At 38.0% G+C, this 19,655-nt stretch overlaps 4 protein-coding genes across 6 annotated transcripts in view; 2 read left to right on the top strand and 2 right to left on the bottom strand.

Annotated features, from left to right (window-relative positions):
* The window catches only part of LOC145449724 (atlastin-2-like), a 214,325-nt gene extending 199,651 nt beyond the window's left edge, over positions 1-14,674 (bottom strand). Inside the window, exon 1 of the mRNA XM_080328145.1 lies at positions 14,655-14,674. The gene's annotated coding sequence lies outside the window, so the exon portion shown is untranslated. The remainder of the gene's footprint in view (positions 1-14,654) is intronic.
* On the bottom strand, positions 55-2,647 carry LOC145449730 (N(6)-adenine-specific methyltransferase METTL4-like). Of its 3 annotated transcripts, none has more exons than XM_080328152.1 (2): positions 2,529-2,647; positions 55-1,411 (listed from the first exon to the last, which is right to left on the bottom strand). In XM_080328152.1, the coding sequence occupies exon 2, from the start codon at positions 1,393-1,395 to the stop codon at positions 241-243; it is 1,155 nt and encodes a 384-aa protein (XP_080184278.1). In that variant the 5' UTR covers positions 1,396-1,411; positions 2,529-2,647; the 3' UTR covers positions 55-240. The 3 variants fall into 3 exon arrangements, with proteins under 3 accessions (XP_080184278.1, XP_080184276.1, XP_080184277.1); XM_080328150.1 differs by lacking the exon at positions 2,529-2,647 and adding an exon at positions 2,041-2,176; XM_080328151.1 differs by lacking the exon at positions 2,529-2,647 and adding an exon at positions 1,662-2,144.
* Positions 2,502-9,931, top strand: LOC145449723 (putative ATP-dependent RNA helicase DDX28). The gene is made up of 13 exons (XM_080328144.1): positions 2,502-2,642; positions 2,702-2,783; positions 2,946-3,124; positions 3,231-3,375; positions 3,867-4,027; positions 4,091-4,153; positions 4,208-4,283; positions 5,131-5,237; positions 7,070-7,180; positions 7,239-7,484; positions 8,202-8,294; positions 8,357-8,509; positions 9,659-9,931. The coding sequence occupies exons 1-13, from the start codon at positions 2,565-2,567 to the stop codon at positions 9,833-9,835; spliced, it is 1,671 nt and encodes a 556-aa protein (XP_080184270.1). The 5' UTR covers positions 2,502-2,564; the 3' UTR covers positions 9,836-9,931.
* Positions 11,463-19,451, top strand: LOC145449732 (uncharacterized). Its single transcript, XM_080328154.1, has 9 exons — positions 11,463-11,831; positions 11,894-12,060; positions 12,793-12,957; positions 14,065-14,211; positions 14,469-14,597; positions 17,028-17,216; positions 17,276-17,358; positions 18,084-18,206; positions 19,282-19,451. The coding sequence occupies exons 1-9, from the start codon at positions 11,793-11,795 to the stop codon at positions 19,350-19,352; spliced, it is 1,113 nt and encodes a 370-aa protein (XP_080184280.1). The 5' UTR covers positions 11,463-11,792; the 3' UTR covers positions 19,353-19,451.
* The last annotated feature ends 204 nt before the right edge of the window (positions 19,452-19,655 follow it).

Below are 19,655 nucleotides of genomic sequence, written 5' to 3'. Positions count from 1 at the left end.
ATTCACAGTATTCAGTCACGTAAGTATGACAGTCGTATTCAAACTGCAAGAATGTGTTTGAATAGGATTTTATTCAATTCAATTAGAAATTATTGTGGCGAGTAGATTAAAAATGTGCATCTCTGCTATAATGCTTTTCCTTGAAGGAAAGATTTGATAAGCAATCTTTAATGCAATCCGTCGTTGGGCTATCCAAATAAAAACCGACATAAGTAATTCCAACAGCAATTCACACATAAGCTAGCATTCGATGTTATCAAAATACTTCAGGTTCTGTAATTCCAACACCTCATTGCCCCAGCTCGTCCACTGAGGCTTGAGATTTCGGGCAAACATTTCCAGACACTGAGGACTATCCAAGTTCATCTGCATCAGCAAATCGTCCAGGGGTGGCTTGTGAGAATGAATAGAACACGGTGTGCTGACAAAAACTTTTGGTACAATCTCAATTTGCGGGACTTTACGGTAACTACCGATTATGAGAATCTCGTAAGGTTTTTTATGAGGGGAGGCAAAGTCTACAACAGGCCGACCGGTATTGGTGATTTTCAACCAATGCCATTCGGTGATATACTGAATCTCATTTGATTTGAACAAATCATTCGTAACAAATCTACGAATAGTTGGATTATTAGTGATCCACACCATGATTATGCAACTATTTTTCGCTAATTTTTGTAAAGGAAGTTTTCCAATATCACCTAAACTAAGCCAAGGGTATTTTCTACCTCTTTTAGCAGACTTATTTTCCCAAGGTGAGTCTATGACAATTATGTCAAATCCGCCTTTACTATGTGCTAAATTGAGCAAGGGATCAAGTCGACTAGCGTCAGACATAAGGAATGTGCATTTTTGAGGTACTAAGTAGTATTCACCTCCGATGCAAACGGTACGTGGATGATTTGCATTGTAAGAAACAATTCGGTCCGTAACATGACTTGAATCAAGATGGATTGAACCATCACAAGGAATAGTAACAGTGTCTTGCGCGATATTGAATGCTTGACGAAAACATAAGTTCTTAAAAATTGAAGAGCAACCCTTGCAAGTTTTCACTGAATCAGTCTTGACATTATAATTCATATTTCTGACATTGATATCGCGCAAAAGTGTTTCTGTCTTTGTAGCAACGGTAATGAGTCTTTCAGTTAATGACTTGTGACATTTCTTTTCCTCCTCTTCTTGGCTACTCATCTTCAGTTTTCTTTTCCGAGATTTTTTACCAGTGGATATTGCAATATAGGGATTGTCGAGATTGAAATATTCCCGTTTTAGAGCAAACGATAAAATTTCACTGCCGTTTATCTTGTGATGTTGAGTATTCGAGTAAATCCGTAAAACATGATCGTTGTGGTTCAGAAGGTACGAGTTTTCTGTCACCCAAATACAATCCATATTGTGAAGAAAGTCCCTGCAATGCAGAAATTGTAAGTCATAAATTATGGAAGCATAAGTCTCAGATTCAATGTAACAGGAGAAAGTTCCTGCAGTCATGAATTTTAGAAAATGAATGAGAAAGTTTTACAATCCTGACATTCGCACTAGAAATAAGAGGGAAAACGGTGGACTGTCACTCCATCTCACAATTTCTATGGTTACGATTGAACTGGCCCATTATTTCCAATTATTTTTTGTTAATTTTACCGCAAACTAAACCATACCTTGAATTTCATTGCATATTACTCAATGTTGATTTCGAATTATGGCGATGTCATAATATAGGCCTGCAATTGTTGGGGGTTGTGTTGGGGCAGTTAGGCTATAAGAGGAGAATTTGGTTTAGGGTTGGGATTTTTGATTGGTTTAGGGGTTGGGCCGGTGGTTGGGTTGAGTTTGATCAGGAATTTTTGTACAATATAGAGTTTAGGCTGGGACAGGGAAGGCTAGGCTAAGGTATACCATCTAACTAACATATCTGAAACCTGACCTCCAACACAATTCCTTCACTGCCCGAACCCTCATCCAATCCAGATTTGAAACTTAACCAGATCCGCCGTTACCACATATCTTAATCCGAAAGTATAGTATATCGCGGCTTACCTAAAGTCTATTGTGAAATGGCCCATATATTATGATTACATTGATAGCATTGGTAGCCTATTGAAAAGTATATGCCAACGTTACCAATATATAAGTCAGGCCAGACGATATTTTGCTCTGATGCCAGACAGGGGTTTCCCCATTGGGACTCCCCAAATACAGATGATTTAAGTATGGATACTAACTTACGCACTACGGAGGTCACTGAAGCAATCGAATACTTCTAAAAGCATAGCTATATTCATCCAGTAAATCTAATGATATAAATTGGTGACAGCGCATTATCTTAATACCATAAAACGTTGATATTTGGAAACATATTATAACCGTACCGAGTAGCATAAATATTCATATATATCCGGATATTGCATCTGGAACAGGAAATATAACAGGGCTAAGATTATAAACAACGTGAGTTTGGACAGGGGAGGCCGTTCGTTTTTTTTCGGCGGAGAATAAAGAGTATAAGGACCCTTTGCTTCAGTTACCTGAATATAACAGACGACAGGCAGTAGTTGCATAAAATGTTGCCTTCCCTCTGCTCGAATCTTTTGCGACATTCTGCTAAATATCCATTTCGTATGATGGCTACAGTTAATTTGGTGAGTATGGAATGGAATAACTTGTTACATTCGAAATATGATCAACATTTTTTCGTCAGGGAGGTCATGAAGTGGAGTTGATAACTTCGCCGATCGTTGGGGACAAAAATCTTCCAAAGAAAAAGCGCAGACCCGTTCGAGGTATGGATGTAGTATCCAACCATAAGAAGAATGATGGACTCACATTACCAATCTGTATATATGTCCTGTAATAAATTTTGATGAGTAATTGTAAATATTTATATTGAATCTCATGGAAACGTATTTTTGCGATTCTCATCTTGTATAATTTCTATGATATAGGTAAAAAGATGATCAAAGTTTCTCGCCCGGGCAAACTTCTGGTGTCTTGCGACGACAGAAGACTTAATATGTATACAAACGAATTTCCGACAAAATTTGAGCCACCAACGCTTGCTTCGCAGACATGGACCAGTCGGAAAAGTCCCGGGAGATATCTGACAATTCATGCAACCCGAGAAGTATGTAACATTTTCACATGTTATATAATCTACCATGGATGATTTTGACTACTGATGATATGAATATCATTATTAATCCTATTTTTAATACATCAATGTTTTTCAGAATCCTTCAACAAATTACGTGCAAGACGAAAATGATACTTTCAAATCGATAGGTTTATCAAGCGCCATCATCCAATCTCTTTCCAATATTGAGATACAAAGTCCTACAAATATCCAACGGAAGGTCATTCCGGTTATATTGCAAGGTTTGTGTATTTTCATTGATTCAGTAATTTAGCGTTAGGGAATGTTTTTATATTCAGCGATGGCCATCAAACCCCCTTGAATTCATTTTGTATTAAACTTTATTCAACGCTCAACAACCTTAATTTGACCAAAATATGGCAAATTTAAATCACATGTATAATTTTTTGACGTGTTTTCCGCTTGAGTGATCACAAAAACAGCGATTTTTGAACAGCCGTATCTTCGGTTCTAGTTGACCCATTTTCATAAAACTAGCTTTTCTGAAATCAGAAAGCTATGTTTTGTAAGCATACCAATTTTCATGAAAATCTGAGACGTTGGGTTACATTTTCCGATTTTGACATGGAATGAATAGTTTTTAAAGTCTGTAGAGTGAGCATTTTATAATTTAGAATGATGAATATGAGTAATTTGTCACACTATTTCAGTCTTTTTTGTCAATTACTCGAATCATTGAACATAACCAGCTACTGACTTGCTTTATTTTTAGGAGAAAATGTGATGCTAGCTGCTGAGACTGGCAGTGGGAAAACATTCGGATATTTTCTACCTATAGCCAACAAACTATTGGAATCTACTCCACACAGTTCCGTCCAAGGACCTTCTGCCATCGTTATTACCCCTTCTAAGGAGCTTAGTTTGCAATTCCTGGTAAGCAACACTGCAAAAATACTCAAAATCAGTCACTCATTTCAATCAACATCTGATTTACAGAGAATGTCGCAAAAGTTGGATCTGCCATTAAAAATAAGTAGCCTTGATGAAATATGGGCAGAGGTAGAATTCTGTGCAATGTAAATCTATCAAGTATCATTTCTGATGTCTTTTTAGAGGAAAAAACGAAAAATCCTTGATGCCGATGTGTTTGTTGGTACCCCCGTGCTGATACTTGCAGCTTTACGAAGACGTAAGCATTTATTCTATTTTGAGCATTTGAGATCGTAACTGTGGTGGCGAAAAATATGACTTGCAGTTGCTACTTATAAATTGCACCTTCCTCATACAATCACCCACATCCAAGAACACTTTGTTGCCCTACGCACTTACAACAACCAATTTTCATTCCTTTGGTTACCTCAAAATGCCAATTCATAAACCAAACAAGATATTATTCTAAGTGTCCACTGATATATCTAAACATCATTAGCAGCGTTGGAATGGTACTTTGAGCAAACAACCATCTGTGTAAATGGTTATTTATCCGGAAACTGAACTTGTGAAGTGATTTTATCATTTGTGTGCTGTCTAAAATACTGAACCAATATGAAGATACTCTCGGAGGTACAAAACTTCAATATACAATTGAATAATACAATCATCTTCCAATAAACTCAAATATTTTCTGCTGACATTCACCAGGGATAACTGTCAGCAACTAGTAGAGAATTGAAGTTTCAACAATCATATCACCAAATATGACGTCACCGTCATGAAACTTTGAATATACAAGGCGAACAGATATCTTGAGTCATATTCATGCTTGAGCGCTCTCTTCGCCCGGATTATTTGAAATTTCATGCCGCTGACGTCATATTTTGTGATAATATTTGTTGACATACAAAGTTCTTTCCAATTCTCTACAAATTTCTGCCGATTATCCCTGATGATTGATATTTAGGTTCATTGCAATAGGAATATATTATTCACTTATCAATCTCTATCAGAAATATTCAATTGTGCCAATTCATGTGTTTGGGAATTGCCAGCTCGTTTGTATTTTTCATTTTTGATGCATGCTTTATCTGCTTATTCAGGTTTACTTTCTCTGAATCAAGTCAGATATGCAGTTGTTGACGAATGTGACACACTTCTCGATGCCAGTTTTTCCGACTATGTATGCAGTATATTAGCGAGACTAAATGTGAGTACTCTTCAATTCCTTTACTATTGTGTGATGTCGTTGACACAGTTTGCGGCGATGTCGTTGACACAGTTTGTGGCAGGGTTGTAATGACTCGAGTCATGACTCGACTCGAGTCACGATTTTCTGATGACTCGACTTGACTCGAGTCATTTTCTCAAAATACGGAAATGACTCTACTCGACTTGGACTCGAATCATTACGCATGACTCGAACGAAGTCATATGACTCGAGACTCAGACGTCCAAGAGTGACGTTTCCTTGTAATTTCAAAGAGTAGTAAAGTATAACCACCCTATTGCGAGTTCGTCTATTGTAATGGTACTTGAAAATGCAACCAGAAATTATTAAAAGTGAGGAAAATTAGTAGGCCTATATTATAAATGCGAACCATTCGATATCACCAAACAGAGTTATAACAGTGCGTTTGACAAGAATTTATCTGTAAACTGAGCAGTCAACACAATGACTTGGACTCGGATTCGAGTCATAAAACCGTGACTCGGACTCGAACCTCTGCTCGATGACTTGGACTCGGACTTGACTCGGTGGCGAATTAAAAATGACTCGACTAGACTCAAGTCAAAACTAAAAAAGTGAGATTGACTTGTGACTCGGAGCCTTGTGACTTGGTTACAACCAATGTTCCCTCTAATTCTTGACGAGTCTGCGCACACTCACCAACTTACTGCGCAGAGCAGACCCTTGGACAACAGTGCGTAACGACTAAAAAAAGGTCATCACTTCGGATTTTTAGTGCGCAACTTGGATTTTCTGTGCGCAGAGACCGTGTCAGCACTGCGCATTTGCGCACGTGCGCAGCTTAGAGGGGAACATTGGTTACAACCCTGGTTTGCGGAAGCGTGCAGCTAGAACGTGGCATCAATGGCCGCGAGGTCAAGGTTGATGTGCAATTTGTTTCAGTATTTTTGGAATTCATTTAACATGTCTGTAGCAAATGGTGGTATTTTATTTGGTTGATCCCATTAAAGGAAACATTTTACATAGCACAGTCAGTCAGTAATTTATTGATATTTTTACCAAACTAATCGGTGGATTTGCTTTAAAGCAGCCAGCTACCAGCATCAACTAGTTATAGTCTGGATCAGACTTGTACAATTAGATAATTCTAGTTGTCCAATTAGACTAATTAGAGCGAAATGTCGGGAATCTAATTCAAATCTTAGTTGTCTAAATTTTTCTTTGGTCTAATTCTGATCTAAGTTTTAAAGTATTTCTATGCTCTAATTTTATTCCTAATCTAATTCCTGGTTTTCCTTAAAATACTCAGGAGAACTGAATAGTGTGAAACGAGCCAAGCTTGCTGCTCAGACATTTGCCATTCTCATGCCTATCAAAATGAACTGTGATTTTTTATGAACTGAACTTTCGCAAGTTTTCGTAAATTTAGTAATTCTAATTCTAGTCTAATTTGGATAAAAATGTAGTTATAATTCTAGTAATTTGAAAAAAAATGTGTGTAGCTATAATTCTAAATCTCATCTGATTTGTTAAACTGGAAATTTTCTTGTTGTCCAAGTCTGCATCGCACACATAATTCGTTAACCTCAAAACTTTAGATTCACTAGTGATAAAAATGAATATAAATAAAAACGGGAAAAAAGTATCAACTAGTTGCAGTCCGAACCATGACAGGGCTCGTTGTTTAGGCCTTATTTACTTTTACCTCCTTTTACCTCCTTTTACCTCTACTCAAGTAGAAATTGACAACATTATTTCTACTTCTACTTGAGTACTGGCTACAGCTCTGGATTCTTCAAATTTGAATTAGCAATCTTAAAGTGAGACACTTATATTCTTTTGTATTTCAGATTCACAAAGGTAAATCGAAGCCATTACTTGATGATCAAGAGACTCAATTGATATTGTCGAGCGCGACGTTTCCACAGTACGCAGGTGAAGCGCTTGAAGACATCGTTTGTGTAAGTTCTTAAATAGATATGTGATATCTGAGCTCATGAAATATGATTATTATCTTAGTTATCTGAATTATCATCAATATCCACCGGTTACATGCATCGGATATCGCCTCACGTCACTCACAAATTTTTACGAGTGAGACCGTCAGAGAAACTGCCTACGCTGATTCACATTTTAAGCGAGACGCCGTCGGATGAAACCGTGTTGATATTTTGCAACAAGAAATCTACCGTCAGATTTCTCGCCAACGAACTTATCTTCAACGGCTTTTCTGTGGATATGATTTATAGCGGCTCAAATGCGGAGGTAAGCACATCAGGTTGACTGCAGTAGAAGTTATTGTCCTTCTGAAATCTTTGTGCCACCAAATTTATAGGAGATACGTACTGTAGAATCTGCAGCTAGACGTATTGAAGTGCCTTGCATTATTTGGTGTTCATAATTACTTCGGTGACAGATATGGGAACGGATGTAATGTGCTTTACCTGATAAAATCTGCCTGTTCATTTTTGTTCAAGTCTAATCTAGACCAGTTTTGACTTTTGAAAAGTACTTCTACTTTTCCAGAGTACTCAAGTAGATTTTGCTTACTTTCAATACTTAAATGATGTTTTAGACTACTTCCACTCACACTGTAACAGTTTCTAGGCAAAACCAGATCTTGAAAAGTAGAAACTCAACAATTTCGTGGGGTTGACGGTGTTGACTTGAAAATCCAAAATTTTCAAATTCTTGTGCGTTCACATCTACCAGTTAGAATCGAGCCAAATTTGGTGTGCAGCGTTTTCTTAGGAAACCTAGCAATTTGATCAGTGTATAAGGGGAAAAAAAGTACTTTTCACATTTGTAGTATTTAATGTCTTGGGAACATCTGCCGTACTTTTCCTTGTAATTGGGTAGAAAAATATGTCATTACTTCTACGCTGACTACTTCGACTACAAAAGATGACTCAAAGTATTTTGAAAATGTGTGATTAGTTTGGAAAGTTCCAGATCAATAAACATCAAAATCGATATCGACAGGAAGGAAATACAGCCGTAAAGAACTATGAGCCTGCACGTTCCTGTACGTATGTATGCACTGATCTCTCTTCCAGGGGATTAGACACGCAAAATGTGGGTAACTCAAGCCATAGCTCTGTTCGTACATCATCTAATAAAATCCATTTCTTTATCAGGTCACTCATGTTGTCAACTATGACTTTCCCGGTGTTGCGTCTGATTACATCCACCGAAGTGGTCGAGTAGGACGGGTGGGACAAGTCACGAGTGGCAAGGTGACAAGTCTCATCAGCAGGAAATGGGAGATTCCATTGCTTATGAAAATTGAGGTGAGAAATACTCTACTCTGAAATGTAGTAGCCAAAGTAGCCATGCATGATTATTGATTATATTAGAGACGCCGCACAGCTACACTAGCGCATAGAGTTGCCATATGCTAGGATTTTCCATGAATGGTCAATCGTGAAAATCTACGTCAGTGGTTCTCAAAGGGTGGGCCATGGCCCACCAGTGGGCCACAGGAGTAATTTGGGTGGGCCACAGAGCTATTTAGAAAATTGTAGAATTCGTGAAAAGTTTGGTTGCAATTTTTTGTTCGTATATTAAAAAATATATTGATGTTATCTAATTATATGTATGCTACATAAAGCTGTTCATCCGACTCTAATGAGACTTAGTGGCACGTATGGAGTCACGGATGTACTAGTCGAAATGGGAGGAGATACGGCGGCTTTCGTCCCCCCTCCCAGCTAACAACCTCCAGCCAACAGCAACAAAAATAATTTCTATTATATAATAACTGAAATGTGCAAGTATTCCGGCAAGGTTATAATGGATTGAGGAGTTATCACAGCACATCAATCATCGGAGTCGGTCTAAAAATGTCCGGCCTTGAAATCATTGCACATAATGTAAGAGTCACATGAAGTGGTGGTATCAATGGATTTAATGTTATTACATGGCAACTTAAACAGTTACAAGGCATATACTAGGTAGGCTTACATTGTAGTACTAGCATATTAAAAAAATTCTCCACTTCTCTGTAGTATCCCATTCATCAAAGAAAAATGTGTATATATTTTAAGAGAAATAGCTATATCGGCAACGACTAGCCTACCACACATTGAAATGCACTATGACTTTATAAGAGGTGGGCCACAGAACATTTTCAAACCGGAAATGGGCCACAGCCAACAAATGGCTGAGAACCCCTGATCTACGTCATATCGAAATGCTAACATGGTTTGCGATTCTGGAATTTCAAGAAAGTTGTAGTTGAATTATTTCAGTTTGGATTTTTTGTAGATTTCCATGTCACGAATATTCCTTATTTCATCATAACTGAAACCATTCTTAGTAAACTTTATTATAATACCTGTTATTCTTAACATTTTTCGTCATTTTTCTGTACCTTGAGTGATGAACGCAATAAGGTTTGTGCATGATATTTGTTGAAAACTGCAGTTTTTCTATAATAGGAAGCTGCCCGTAGGAGAGAACGGATTGAAGGAGTCAGCGCCGACATCAAATCCTACCATAATCAACGTTGGGACGACAGGGCTGGGATTGGTGAAATAGAAATTGAACAGGATTCCATTGCTGCGGAACATGAGGATACTGTGGGTTCTCATCCGGACGAAGATGAATTTGTTTGAAATAATGAAAAATTCACGCTCTACATGCACGCTTTCACTTACTTTTGACAACTATCTTTGCAAAGATTTGACCCAAAACTATACTATTTGAAAACGCTTGGTTAATACTATATCCGGGTATTGGGTCGAAGAAGGTGGACGTCAGATCAATTTTCCATCAAAATATGTCTAAAAATATTTTCTAATAAAAGTGAACTCGCTTTGTCGCAGTCATTTTCAACTATTTAAAGTAGCCTATAGGTATTTGGTGAAGGGCGCTTTCGACTGCCAAAGTCTGCATCGGAACAACCAGCGATCGATTGATACTTTCGAGGCGGATATCGATATCTTTGAAGCCGACAACTAGGGTGCGGGTCATGGTTTGAGCATAACCGGACTGGGTTAGGTCATAACAAAAGGTATGATTCAGCAACTTTACACCGGGTAGAACCGTGTAACAAAATGTTATGAGATTGTACCGTACGAACCGGGTGTGTGTGAATCGGCTGAAAATGTCAAAATTTACAATAGAGCTAAATGACGAAAATTGTTTATTCGACCACTAGGCATAGCGTAGCTACTAGCTAGGGCTGGGGTTTTAGGGTTAGGTCGTGACTAGTGTAGCATTAGGGCATAGTAGCGATATATAGCTCTATACATCCCAGGGGTATAGCTTGGGTTAGGGTTCTATGTTCTTTTCACCGAATCGTTTCCATATCTCTCTACAAAATTTCATTTTATCGTGATCTTTTGGTGTTTGATCTGATGAAATGCCGAATATAACTATCCCATTTACGATGTCGTTACGGTTGGCTTGCGTTTCGGCAACAATTGTCCAAATATGTACCCATGGTGAACTCGACAAGAAGTCCGAACTCCGAAGAGCACCGATCGAAATATGCTTCGTCATTTTGCCCTGTTTTACGTCAAAGCTTTGGTTTTACGTGTCGTTCGGTTCGGTACAAAAAAATTCCAAGACATCCTGCTTGTTTCTCGATACTGAAGAAGTGCTTAGTTTAGTTAAATCGGAAAAATAAGGAGCTAATAATCTTTTAAACCGGTTCGACGACAAAAACACAGAGACTCTCATTTTCGTATGATAGCATATGCCATCTTATTAGTATCATCAGCGAAGAGTTCTGCGTGAAGACGCGTAAATAGCGATGTAACCAACTCTTGATTTCGTGAACGTTGATGATGATAGAATCTTTGATATTGTATTAATCGAGCGATGTACATATTTGAAGAAAGACTTCGAGTTACAGAACTTGAATATACAATTTAATGTATTCGGCTCGATTTCAGTATGTGTATGTGAGAGTAGGTTTTATGAGAGTTGGTCAGTGTAACGAAGTACTTTTTGAAGTACTTCAAGTGGATTTTGCTTACTTGCACTACTTCCTTAAGTGATTATGATTTTAGAGTAGCCTACTTCTATTTGACAGTTTTCAGAGTTTTAGGCAAGTGAATACTTACTTTTTTACTTGTAAATTGCTACTTCTACTTGGGTAGAAGTTGTCAGTGTTACTTCTACTTGGGTACTGACAATGACTATACGACTGGGTGTTATTTACAAGTTATTAGATGATTTGAAATGAAATAGTGGCTTCACCGTAACCGTTAGTGCACCAAAAGTAATGTTATATTTATAGTTTTATCAAATTTGAGTATTTTTGTCATTGGTTACTGATTAGACCTATAATATCTCATTTTGAAAGACTTGCACATTACATGTTTCAAAGGTTTACAGAATGACTCGCGAAATGCGTGAGATGGAATGAAACAGTTGCTCATTAAATGTAAATCAGCTTGGCTTAATCTATGAATAGAGACTTAGTGTGAGTGTGAGACTACTATCGGTAAAGTAGGCGTATTGTAATCTTTAGGCCTACCTATAACTGTTTAATGGGATATTTGTTTTACTTACAGGTATTGATTCCGAGTTTACTGTTATTGTTGCAAGATTAAATAGGTAATTATGTCCATGGCATCACTCGAAGTTGATCTTTCCTGGAAAGTAAGTAACTTCAATGTTTTCTATTGGGTACCTTCACTAAATGCTAATGATTATCTTGACAGGGACTACAGAAGTTTCCCGAATTGGAGACAACGTGTCCAAGATGTGCTCAAAGCCGATGTAGATCCAATTCATATCACGAACAGAAGGCAAAGTCATCTCACTGTACATGGGGCGCTTCATCTTTGGAAACAATAACGGCCCTCAATCTGTCACAAAACGTCATCAGGTTAGTACCGAATTATTGCCATCTTGTGGCAAAGACAGATGGGGAGTATAGATTTAAGTAAAAGGCTATATTCATTGAAATAAAACCCAAAATATTTGACTGACACGGGTCAGGGGTAATCGTCAGCATCTAGTAGAGAATTAAAAAGAACTCTATATATCAATATATTATTCAATTGTATACTGATAGTCTGTATCTCCAAAAATATCTTGATACGGTACTACTTGATTTGTTGCTACCCCAGCTTCTAGTCTAGTCTTGAGTAATTCTTATTCATGTTTATGAAACTGAAACAAAATTATACAATCATAAAAAGACTCTTGGAGGTACAGAACTTCAACATACAATTGAATAATACATTGATATTGAGATTAGTCAAAACATTTTCGGCTGACACTTGTCAGAGGTAATCGTCAGCAACTAGTAGTGATTTCATGAGAACTTTGTATATCAACAGTCGTATCACCAAATATGACGTCACTGGCATTGAGAAATTGAACAAAAACATGAAACAGTCTAATCTTATTTCAGATATGTGTCATTTTTTACACAAATTAGCCTATGCTATGTAACTGTTTGATATCGTAACCCTCCTCCCGAGAGAATCACTTCATAACATAAAAGGATTGTTAACTGTTGAAGATAATTTCTTCAGCAGTAGTTTTAGTTTTAAATTATTGATTATTTGCACAGACTCTGATGATTTAATCCCTAATATCTGCTTAATTTCAGTTCGATTAATCCGGATCAACTATTGAAAGCTCCAAATCTCGTACAGCTCGATCTAAGCAGCAATCGGCTCAAGGATTTACCGGAAGAACTGTGCCTATTAAAAAATCTGAAAGAACTGTATATAAGGAATAATGCACTCAATACCCTTCCAAAGCATCTCGGAATGTAAGTAAATGATGATTTCAATGCTAATCAGGTCTGTGCTACGGAAATGTATTTGTAATATTGCAAGGAACTGCATCTTTTGCACAATACAGAATTCTGATATTAGAATCTTGTTGAACAGTGAATGAACGGCCACTTTGTTTGCATTTTCTATTCTGAACAGTTTTATTGTAGTCAATTTGAGATATGCTGAACATGCTGCCAGGGTTGTAACGGGGTCACAAGTCGATCCTACTTTCATAGTTTTGACTCGAGTCAAGTTGAGTCATTTTTAATTCACCACCGAGTCAAGTCCAAGTCGCAGTGTTAAGACTCAAGCTCGATTCCTGTTCAAACCACTTTTTACAACTCTGTTTGGGTGACATGAAATGCCTTGTATTTATAATGTAGTAATTATCCTCACTTTTAACTATTTCTGATCCTTTTTCACGAATACTGGTAGTATATTCATATTGAAATGAACCCGAATATTATCGGCTGACTCTCGTCAGGGGTAATCGTCAGCAACTAGTAGAGAATTCAAAAGAATATCGTATATCAACAATCGTAACACAAAATATGACGTCACCAACACGAAATGTATAATACGAGAGCGTACTATGTACTATTTTTAGATGATACACGGACTCTTTTTGTTGACACAGCCTTGGCTAGTGTATTTTGATAAAAGTCGACTCCAAGGCACACAAATGAAAGTGTGAGCGACCCTTTCCGAGTATGCGGAATCTGTTGTCTCGATGATTTTTCGCACAGGCGGGATTATCCAACAAGTGTTTGCCAATTGCAGAATTTCTGGCCTTTGATTATTATTGATAGACGAAATACCAATAATTTGGGAGCATACTATTTGAAGTTACATTGAAATGCCTGTCTTGGCCATCTGAGTCTCGGGTCATGCGCAATGACTCGAGTACAAGTTGGGGCAGTAGCCTACACAAACTGACTCAAGTTGAGTCACAAAAAAATCACGACATGGATCGGACTCCTGCAAATCTGCATGCAGCGTAGCCTGAAATGTTTCGATCATAGGATCTTACAATAGACTTCTCCTCTTACACGTTTTATTGTTAGCATTTCTTTTTTCATCTAAAGATCTGCTTTTTTCAGGTTAAAACATCTGAAACTATTGAATGTAAGCGGGAACGCATTCAGTCATATTCCGCAGTCCGTCACCGAAGTTTCTTCATTACAAATTCTTCATCTCGGTGGAAACAGAATATCAGAAGTTCCCATCAATATAACACTGTTACAAAGGTATGAATTGTCGCTTAGACGTTGGAATGTTAGACACATTTCTTCTTCTATGTATTATTTTAGTGGAGATGGTGTGCAGCAGCTTATATAGTTTTTATTGTATGAACATTGATATCTTTAAATCCATAGTAAAATATGTCTAAAAGCCTAAGTCTAACCATCATGTGTATTGTGTGATGTTTGAAATTGGCATATATTTAGTGTTTCAATGTCATTGAGTTCTTATGTTCACACATGAGCATGCTGTTTTTATTCAGCCTTGAAGTTTTATATCTCGGCGGTAACCACATCGAAATCATTCCTCCTCAAGTCGGCGAAATGGAGAGCTTGCAAAGTCTCAATTTGTGCGACAACAAACTCACCTCGATCCCTCTCGAATTGGTCAAGTAAGTCTTAACATCGTTCTAGTTGTGTAAACGTAGATGTTTCTTTGTGACTGATACCTCAATACAACCAAATACTCCTGATACCCGTGAAAATCTTTACCTGCAGTTTGAAGACGGCGACTTTCTGCGGCAAACGGATGCTGCCAAGATAATTTTCACAGTTATATCTTTAATTTGAGATCACGCCCTATGTCAAACACACTGCCACTTTGAAGTGAAAGAAAAGTACAGAACTATGCCGGACAACTAGAAAATTTTCAAAGTTTCCTAATTACATTACAATTAAAATGATAACTCCACACTTTTTTTCCCAAATTGGATTAGAATTAGATTTACTGAATTTGCATAAGCATAAGAATGTCTATACACTAGGGGTGTTCAAAAATGACTTTTTTTCTCAAGTCGTGCTGGCTACTGGCTACTTTATAAAATTGTTAGGTTACCTAATTTAAGCCTACACACCAAACTTGGTTCAATTCCAGCCAGTAGCCGCATTGGCACAGAAGAGAAAGTTCCTATTTATTATAACAAATTGAATGATAAAAAAATTTAAAATTTTCTGTTCACCCCATGAAAGTGTTAGATTGTCTATAGCATTGGTTCTCAGCCTGGGGGGCGCAGGAGGCTCTCAGGGGGGGCGTGAAAAATTGACAAAGTATGTATTAATTTTGACTAAACATATGTTTCACAACCATTCTGAGAAGACGATTGTTGAAGATGAAACTTATTTCGTGTTCGAAAAAGCTCGCCAAATTGAAACTCCAGCAATCGCGCTCAACGGAGTGTAGGCTGATTTCAACTTCATTTGAGCAAATGTTCGAAGTTCTTTGAAGATTTAATTACTTCATATCTTTGGCAGTAGCCTAAAGATCGGTTCGATGGGTAGCTGTTGTTAATAGCTGGCGCATTGCACTGCTTAAGACAGACTTAGATGCAATATAGGTTACCCGGTTTCGCCCTCGATTAGGCTACCCTAAATCTACACAATTTAATTCAAAATCTGATCAAATTAAGCATGGCAGTACAGAACGATGCCGCGCTATCTGTAGTCACTACTGGCATTAGGATTAGCCTCAGTGCAACCTACCTTGAACTAAATTGATGTCCTGATCAATGTTTTTTGCTATTTTCAAACAAGTTTGGGGAAATTCGTCAGAAATGTTAAAGACTCTATAACTGGAATGCGAATTCAAACTTGGCGTCAGATATACCATATGTATACTATTAGATCAGGGATGGGCAACCTGTGGCCGTAGAAGGGAATTGGTGCGGCCATCGACACCTAATTCAATTAGTATGTATTGGCGGCCGTCGACATGCAAATTGAAATCACGAATTCCCTCCCGAATTTTGGAGAGATTTTAAATAATCTTGAAATTTTTCGCGCAATTTAACATTAATTCATTTTTTCGATTTTTAATATAGTAGCGTCCTTCTCAATCTGAGCCGGAATCGGAATCGTGTGCTCCTCACGAAAGAAACTTGTTTATGATATATTTCGGCGACTTCAATGTATTTACACTATTTCCACTACCGATACATACATGCATACATACATAGGTATTTTGCAACCAGTTAGTTCATAACGGTTATGCTCTGGAATGCGGCCTTAGGCTACATAAGTAGTCGAAATGCGGCCGTGATTAGCATAAAGGTTTCCCACCACTGCATTAGATGATGTGCTCTTTTTTAAATGACGATAAGCGCGGGGGGGGGGGGGTCAGGGGGACGCAAATTTTTTGACCATCGCCAAGGGGGGCGCATGTCCAAAAAGGTTGAGAACCGCTGGTCTATAGAAACGATGTTCACCAAATTTGATTCAATTCCAACCAGCGGAAGCGGAGTTATTGTCGTCGAAAAATTTGGATTTGAATAAAATAGTATTTACGGTGGGCACCACTAAAATAATTAAAGAATTGGCCACCGTAAATACTATTCTGTTCATAATCCAAATTTTTCGACTCCGCTTCCACTGGTTGGGATTGAACGAAATTTGCTGAACATCTTTTCTATTGACAACCTAACACTTTCATGGGGTGAACAGAAAATTTTAAATACCGTATTTTTGTTATTCATTTTTATATAATAAATATAAACTTTCTTCTCTAGCAATGCGGCTACTGGCTGGAATTGAACCAAATTTGGTGTGTAGACTTGAATTAGGTAACCTAACAGTTTTATCAAGTAGCCAGTACAATTTGAGAAAAAATGTCATTTTTGAACACCCCCTAGTGTAGGCACACCAAGCTTGGCTCGTTTCGCAGTATACAGTTCTCCTGTAGCATTTTTTTGGAAACGCATTGATTAGATTAGAAATAAACTGACAGCATAGAAGCATTTCACCAATTAAATTGGAATTAGATTTCCGGCATATCGCTCTTATCAGTCTAATTAGACTACTACAATTATCTTGTTCCTCTTGTTTCACAGATTACGGAACCTCCAGTCCTTGAGTCTTCACAACAACAGGCTGCTTTATCTACCGAAGGAAATCTTGGAACTTGTCAACCTGGTCGAGCTCAGCCTGCGCGGCAATCCGATGGTTATCCGATTTGTCCAGGACCTTTCGTGTGACCCACCGTCTTTACTGGAGTTGGCCAGCCGGACCATAAAACAAGAGTAGGTTGATTGTTGGTGGGATGAGAGACGTATTTGGGGTTACCGTTGGTTCTTTGCAGGAAATTACGTTATGACATCTTACCACGTTCTCTAGTTGAACATCTGAATTCGGCCAAGAAGTGTCCTAACGCGCAGTGCACAGGTATAGTGAAAACTTGATATTTGCTTAATTGTGTCATCGTATATAGTACTAGTACAATGTGTACATCTGCTCGCCCGAATTTTCATGCCGGTGAAGTCATATTTGGTGATACGATTGTTGATATACAGAGATATTTTGAAATCTCTTTATAGACGAGTGTCGTCCGAAAATACAGGGGTTTGTTTCCATATGAATACATCATTCATTATTATATTGAAGTTCCTTCCATACAAAAGTCTCTATCATCATGTTATATAATTATTATCTTCAACGGCCACAAATTCCGCAGTTGACCAACATTTTGTGGATAATTCTGCTTGCGAGAAAAAGTATTGAGAAGAATACTTCGAGTCGTCGGCAGAGGCCGTTCCTTCTTCCTTCTAAGTGCGTTGGTCTCGACTTTTAGCGAAATCTGCAAACCTAGCTTGTGCCAACAGAAAGCAGTTAGTGTATAGTCTAAAAATAGTACATTGGCTTTAAGCTGCCTGTTCTCGATTATTCAAAAATTTATGTGACGTCATATTTGGTGATACGATTGTTGATCTACAATATTCTTTTGAATTCTCTACTAGTTGGTGACGATTACCTCTGAGGGCCCTGGTGACTGCCAGCCAAAAATATCCGGGTTTATTCCTCTATGAAGATCTGTTTTCCTCGTAATGAATATTGAGATATGAAATTTGTTTGAAGACGTTGCACGCGTGGAAATTTTCTATTTTTTCCAGGCGTATATTTCGATCAGAAGTATCATCAGATTAAATTCGTGGATTTCTGCGGAAAATACCGTCTCCCGCTGATGCAGTACCTGTGCTCTCCTAAATGCATTTCGTATTCGTCTTCTGCCTCATGTGAGTACTTTGGGTTGTATAAACCTCTTGGTGCAAGTGGTCACTTTGCAAATACACTTGAATCATTGCAAAAGCAATACTGATTGGGATTTATCTGCAGTCCACTTTGCCTGGGAATGATATGGAAAGGTCTTTGGAGGCAGACCTGGAAAATTAGATAATTCTTGTTGTCTAATACGACTAATTAAAGTGAAATGCTGGCAATCTAATCATAATAAAATTTGTGAAATGTTTCTTTGCTCTCATTTAAATTTTTATCTAATTTATGGTTTCCTGATAATGCTACAGGCAGGGTTGTAATGACTCGAGTCACGATTTTCTGATGACTCGACTTGACTCAAGTCATTTTCTTAAAATACGGAAATAACTCAACTCGAGTCAATCTGTGTATTGACTCGTCTTGGACTCGAGTCATTGCGCATGACTCGAACCAAGTCATATGACTCGAAGCTCAGACGGCCAAGCCCAACATTTCATCATAATTTCGAAGAATAGCAAAGTAACCACACTATTGGGATTTCGTCTATAGGTATTGCTACTTGAAAATGCGACCAGAACCTGCTAAAAGTGAGGAAAATTAGTATGCTATAAATGCGAACCATTCGATATCATAAACAGGGTTATAAAAAGTGGGTTCAACAAGACTTTAACTGGAAACTGAGCAGTCAACACAGTGACTTGGACTCGGACTCGAGTCATAATACCATGACTCGGACTTGACTCGGTGAGGAATTGATAATGACTCGACTTGACTCGAGTCAAAACTATAATAGTGAGATTGACTTGTGACTCTCGGAGCCTTGTGACTTGGTTACAACCCTGGGTATGGGAGAACCGTATAGTGAGAAACAAGCTTGGCTTATTAGAATGACATGTGATTTGATATGACTGAACTTGTTTTTTGTTGTTTTCATTCGCGAACTCAGTAATTCAAATTCTAGTCTAGTTTGGACAAAACCGTGTATCGGTAGCTATAATTCTAAATCTCATCTAATTTGGAATAGCTCAAAATTTTCTAGTTGTCCGACTATGTTTGAAGGTAGTTTTTTCAGCGATATCTATTTCTTAATGTCAGCCGTGAGCTCTGAAACGGAGAGCGAAGAAGACATGGGCGGCGAGAGAATGAGAAGGGTGCTGCTGGGATGATGCTCTCGTTTCCAATACAAGTTCCAATTCTCCCCTCGACCTCGCAGTCATCTCAACGTTAATCCGTTTGTCTCTCGGCGAATATATATTCACATTGTATATAGTCACAAAGCTTTTGTTGATTTGGACGTGTTCTGACATGTTCATATGAGTGTGTTAGGGTTAAGGCTAGTTTTTGGGTTAGGCTTTTGGCAGTGGTTTTCAACCCCAGAGTTCACACGAAATGCAAAATTCGAGGCTGACTTCGGGGGTTGCAGGACCGTGAGCAGAATAAAATTCATATTTTCGTAATCAGTACAGCAG

The sequence above is a fragment of the Botryllus schlosseri genome, chromosome 11 (genome assembly GCF_051294905.1).
Source record: "Botryllus schlosseri isolate E-star chromosome 11, Bs_hap1, whole genome shotgun sequence".
NCBI lineage: Eukaryota > Metazoa > Chordata > Ascidiacea > Stolidobranchia > Styelidae > Botryllus > Botryllus schlosseri.
The sequence above is the reverse complement of the archived record's forward strand: the minus strand, read 5'-3'. Positions and strand labels throughout refer to the sequence as shown.

What these genes read in the sequence shown, in the direction of transcription:
- LOC145449730 (XM_080328150.1), bottom strand. Translation starts at nt 2,066, where the DNA reads ATGGGCCATTTCACAATAGACTTTAG. An exon ending in CATTTCACAATAGACTTTAG is followed by an intron (nt 1,412 to 2,040) that starts GTAAGCCGCGAT and finishes TCTGCATTGCAG; the next exon opens with GGACTTTCTTCACAATATGG.
- LOC145449723 (XM_080328144.1), top strand. Translation starts at nt 2,565, where the DNA reads ATGTTGCCTTCCCTCTGCTCGAATCTTTTGCGACATTCTGCTAAATAT. An exon ending in AAAGCGCAGACCCGTTCGAG is followed by an intron (nt 2,784 to 2,945) that starts GTATGGATGTAG and finishes TCTATGATATAG; the next exon opens with GTAAAAAGATGATCAAAGTT. An exon ending in ACTTGCAGCTTTACGAAGAC is followed by an intron (nt 4,284 to 5,130) that starts GTAAGCATTTAT and finishes CTGCTTATTCAG; the next exon opens with GTTTACTTTCTCTGAATCAA.
- LOC145449732 (XM_080328154.1), top strand. Translation starts at nt 11,793, where the DNA reads ATGTCCATGGCATCACTCGAAGTTGATCTTTCCTGGAAA. An exon ending in ATCCCTCTCGAATTGGTCAA is followed by an intron (nt 14,598 to 17,027) that starts GTAAGTCTTAAC and finishes CTTGTTTCACAG; the next exon opens with ATTACGGAACCTCCAGTCCT. An exon ending in GTATTCGTCTTCTGCCTCAT is followed by an intron (nt 18,207 to 19,281) that starts GTGAGTACTTTG and finishes TCTTAATGTCAG; the next exon opens with CCGTGAGCTCTGAAACGGAG.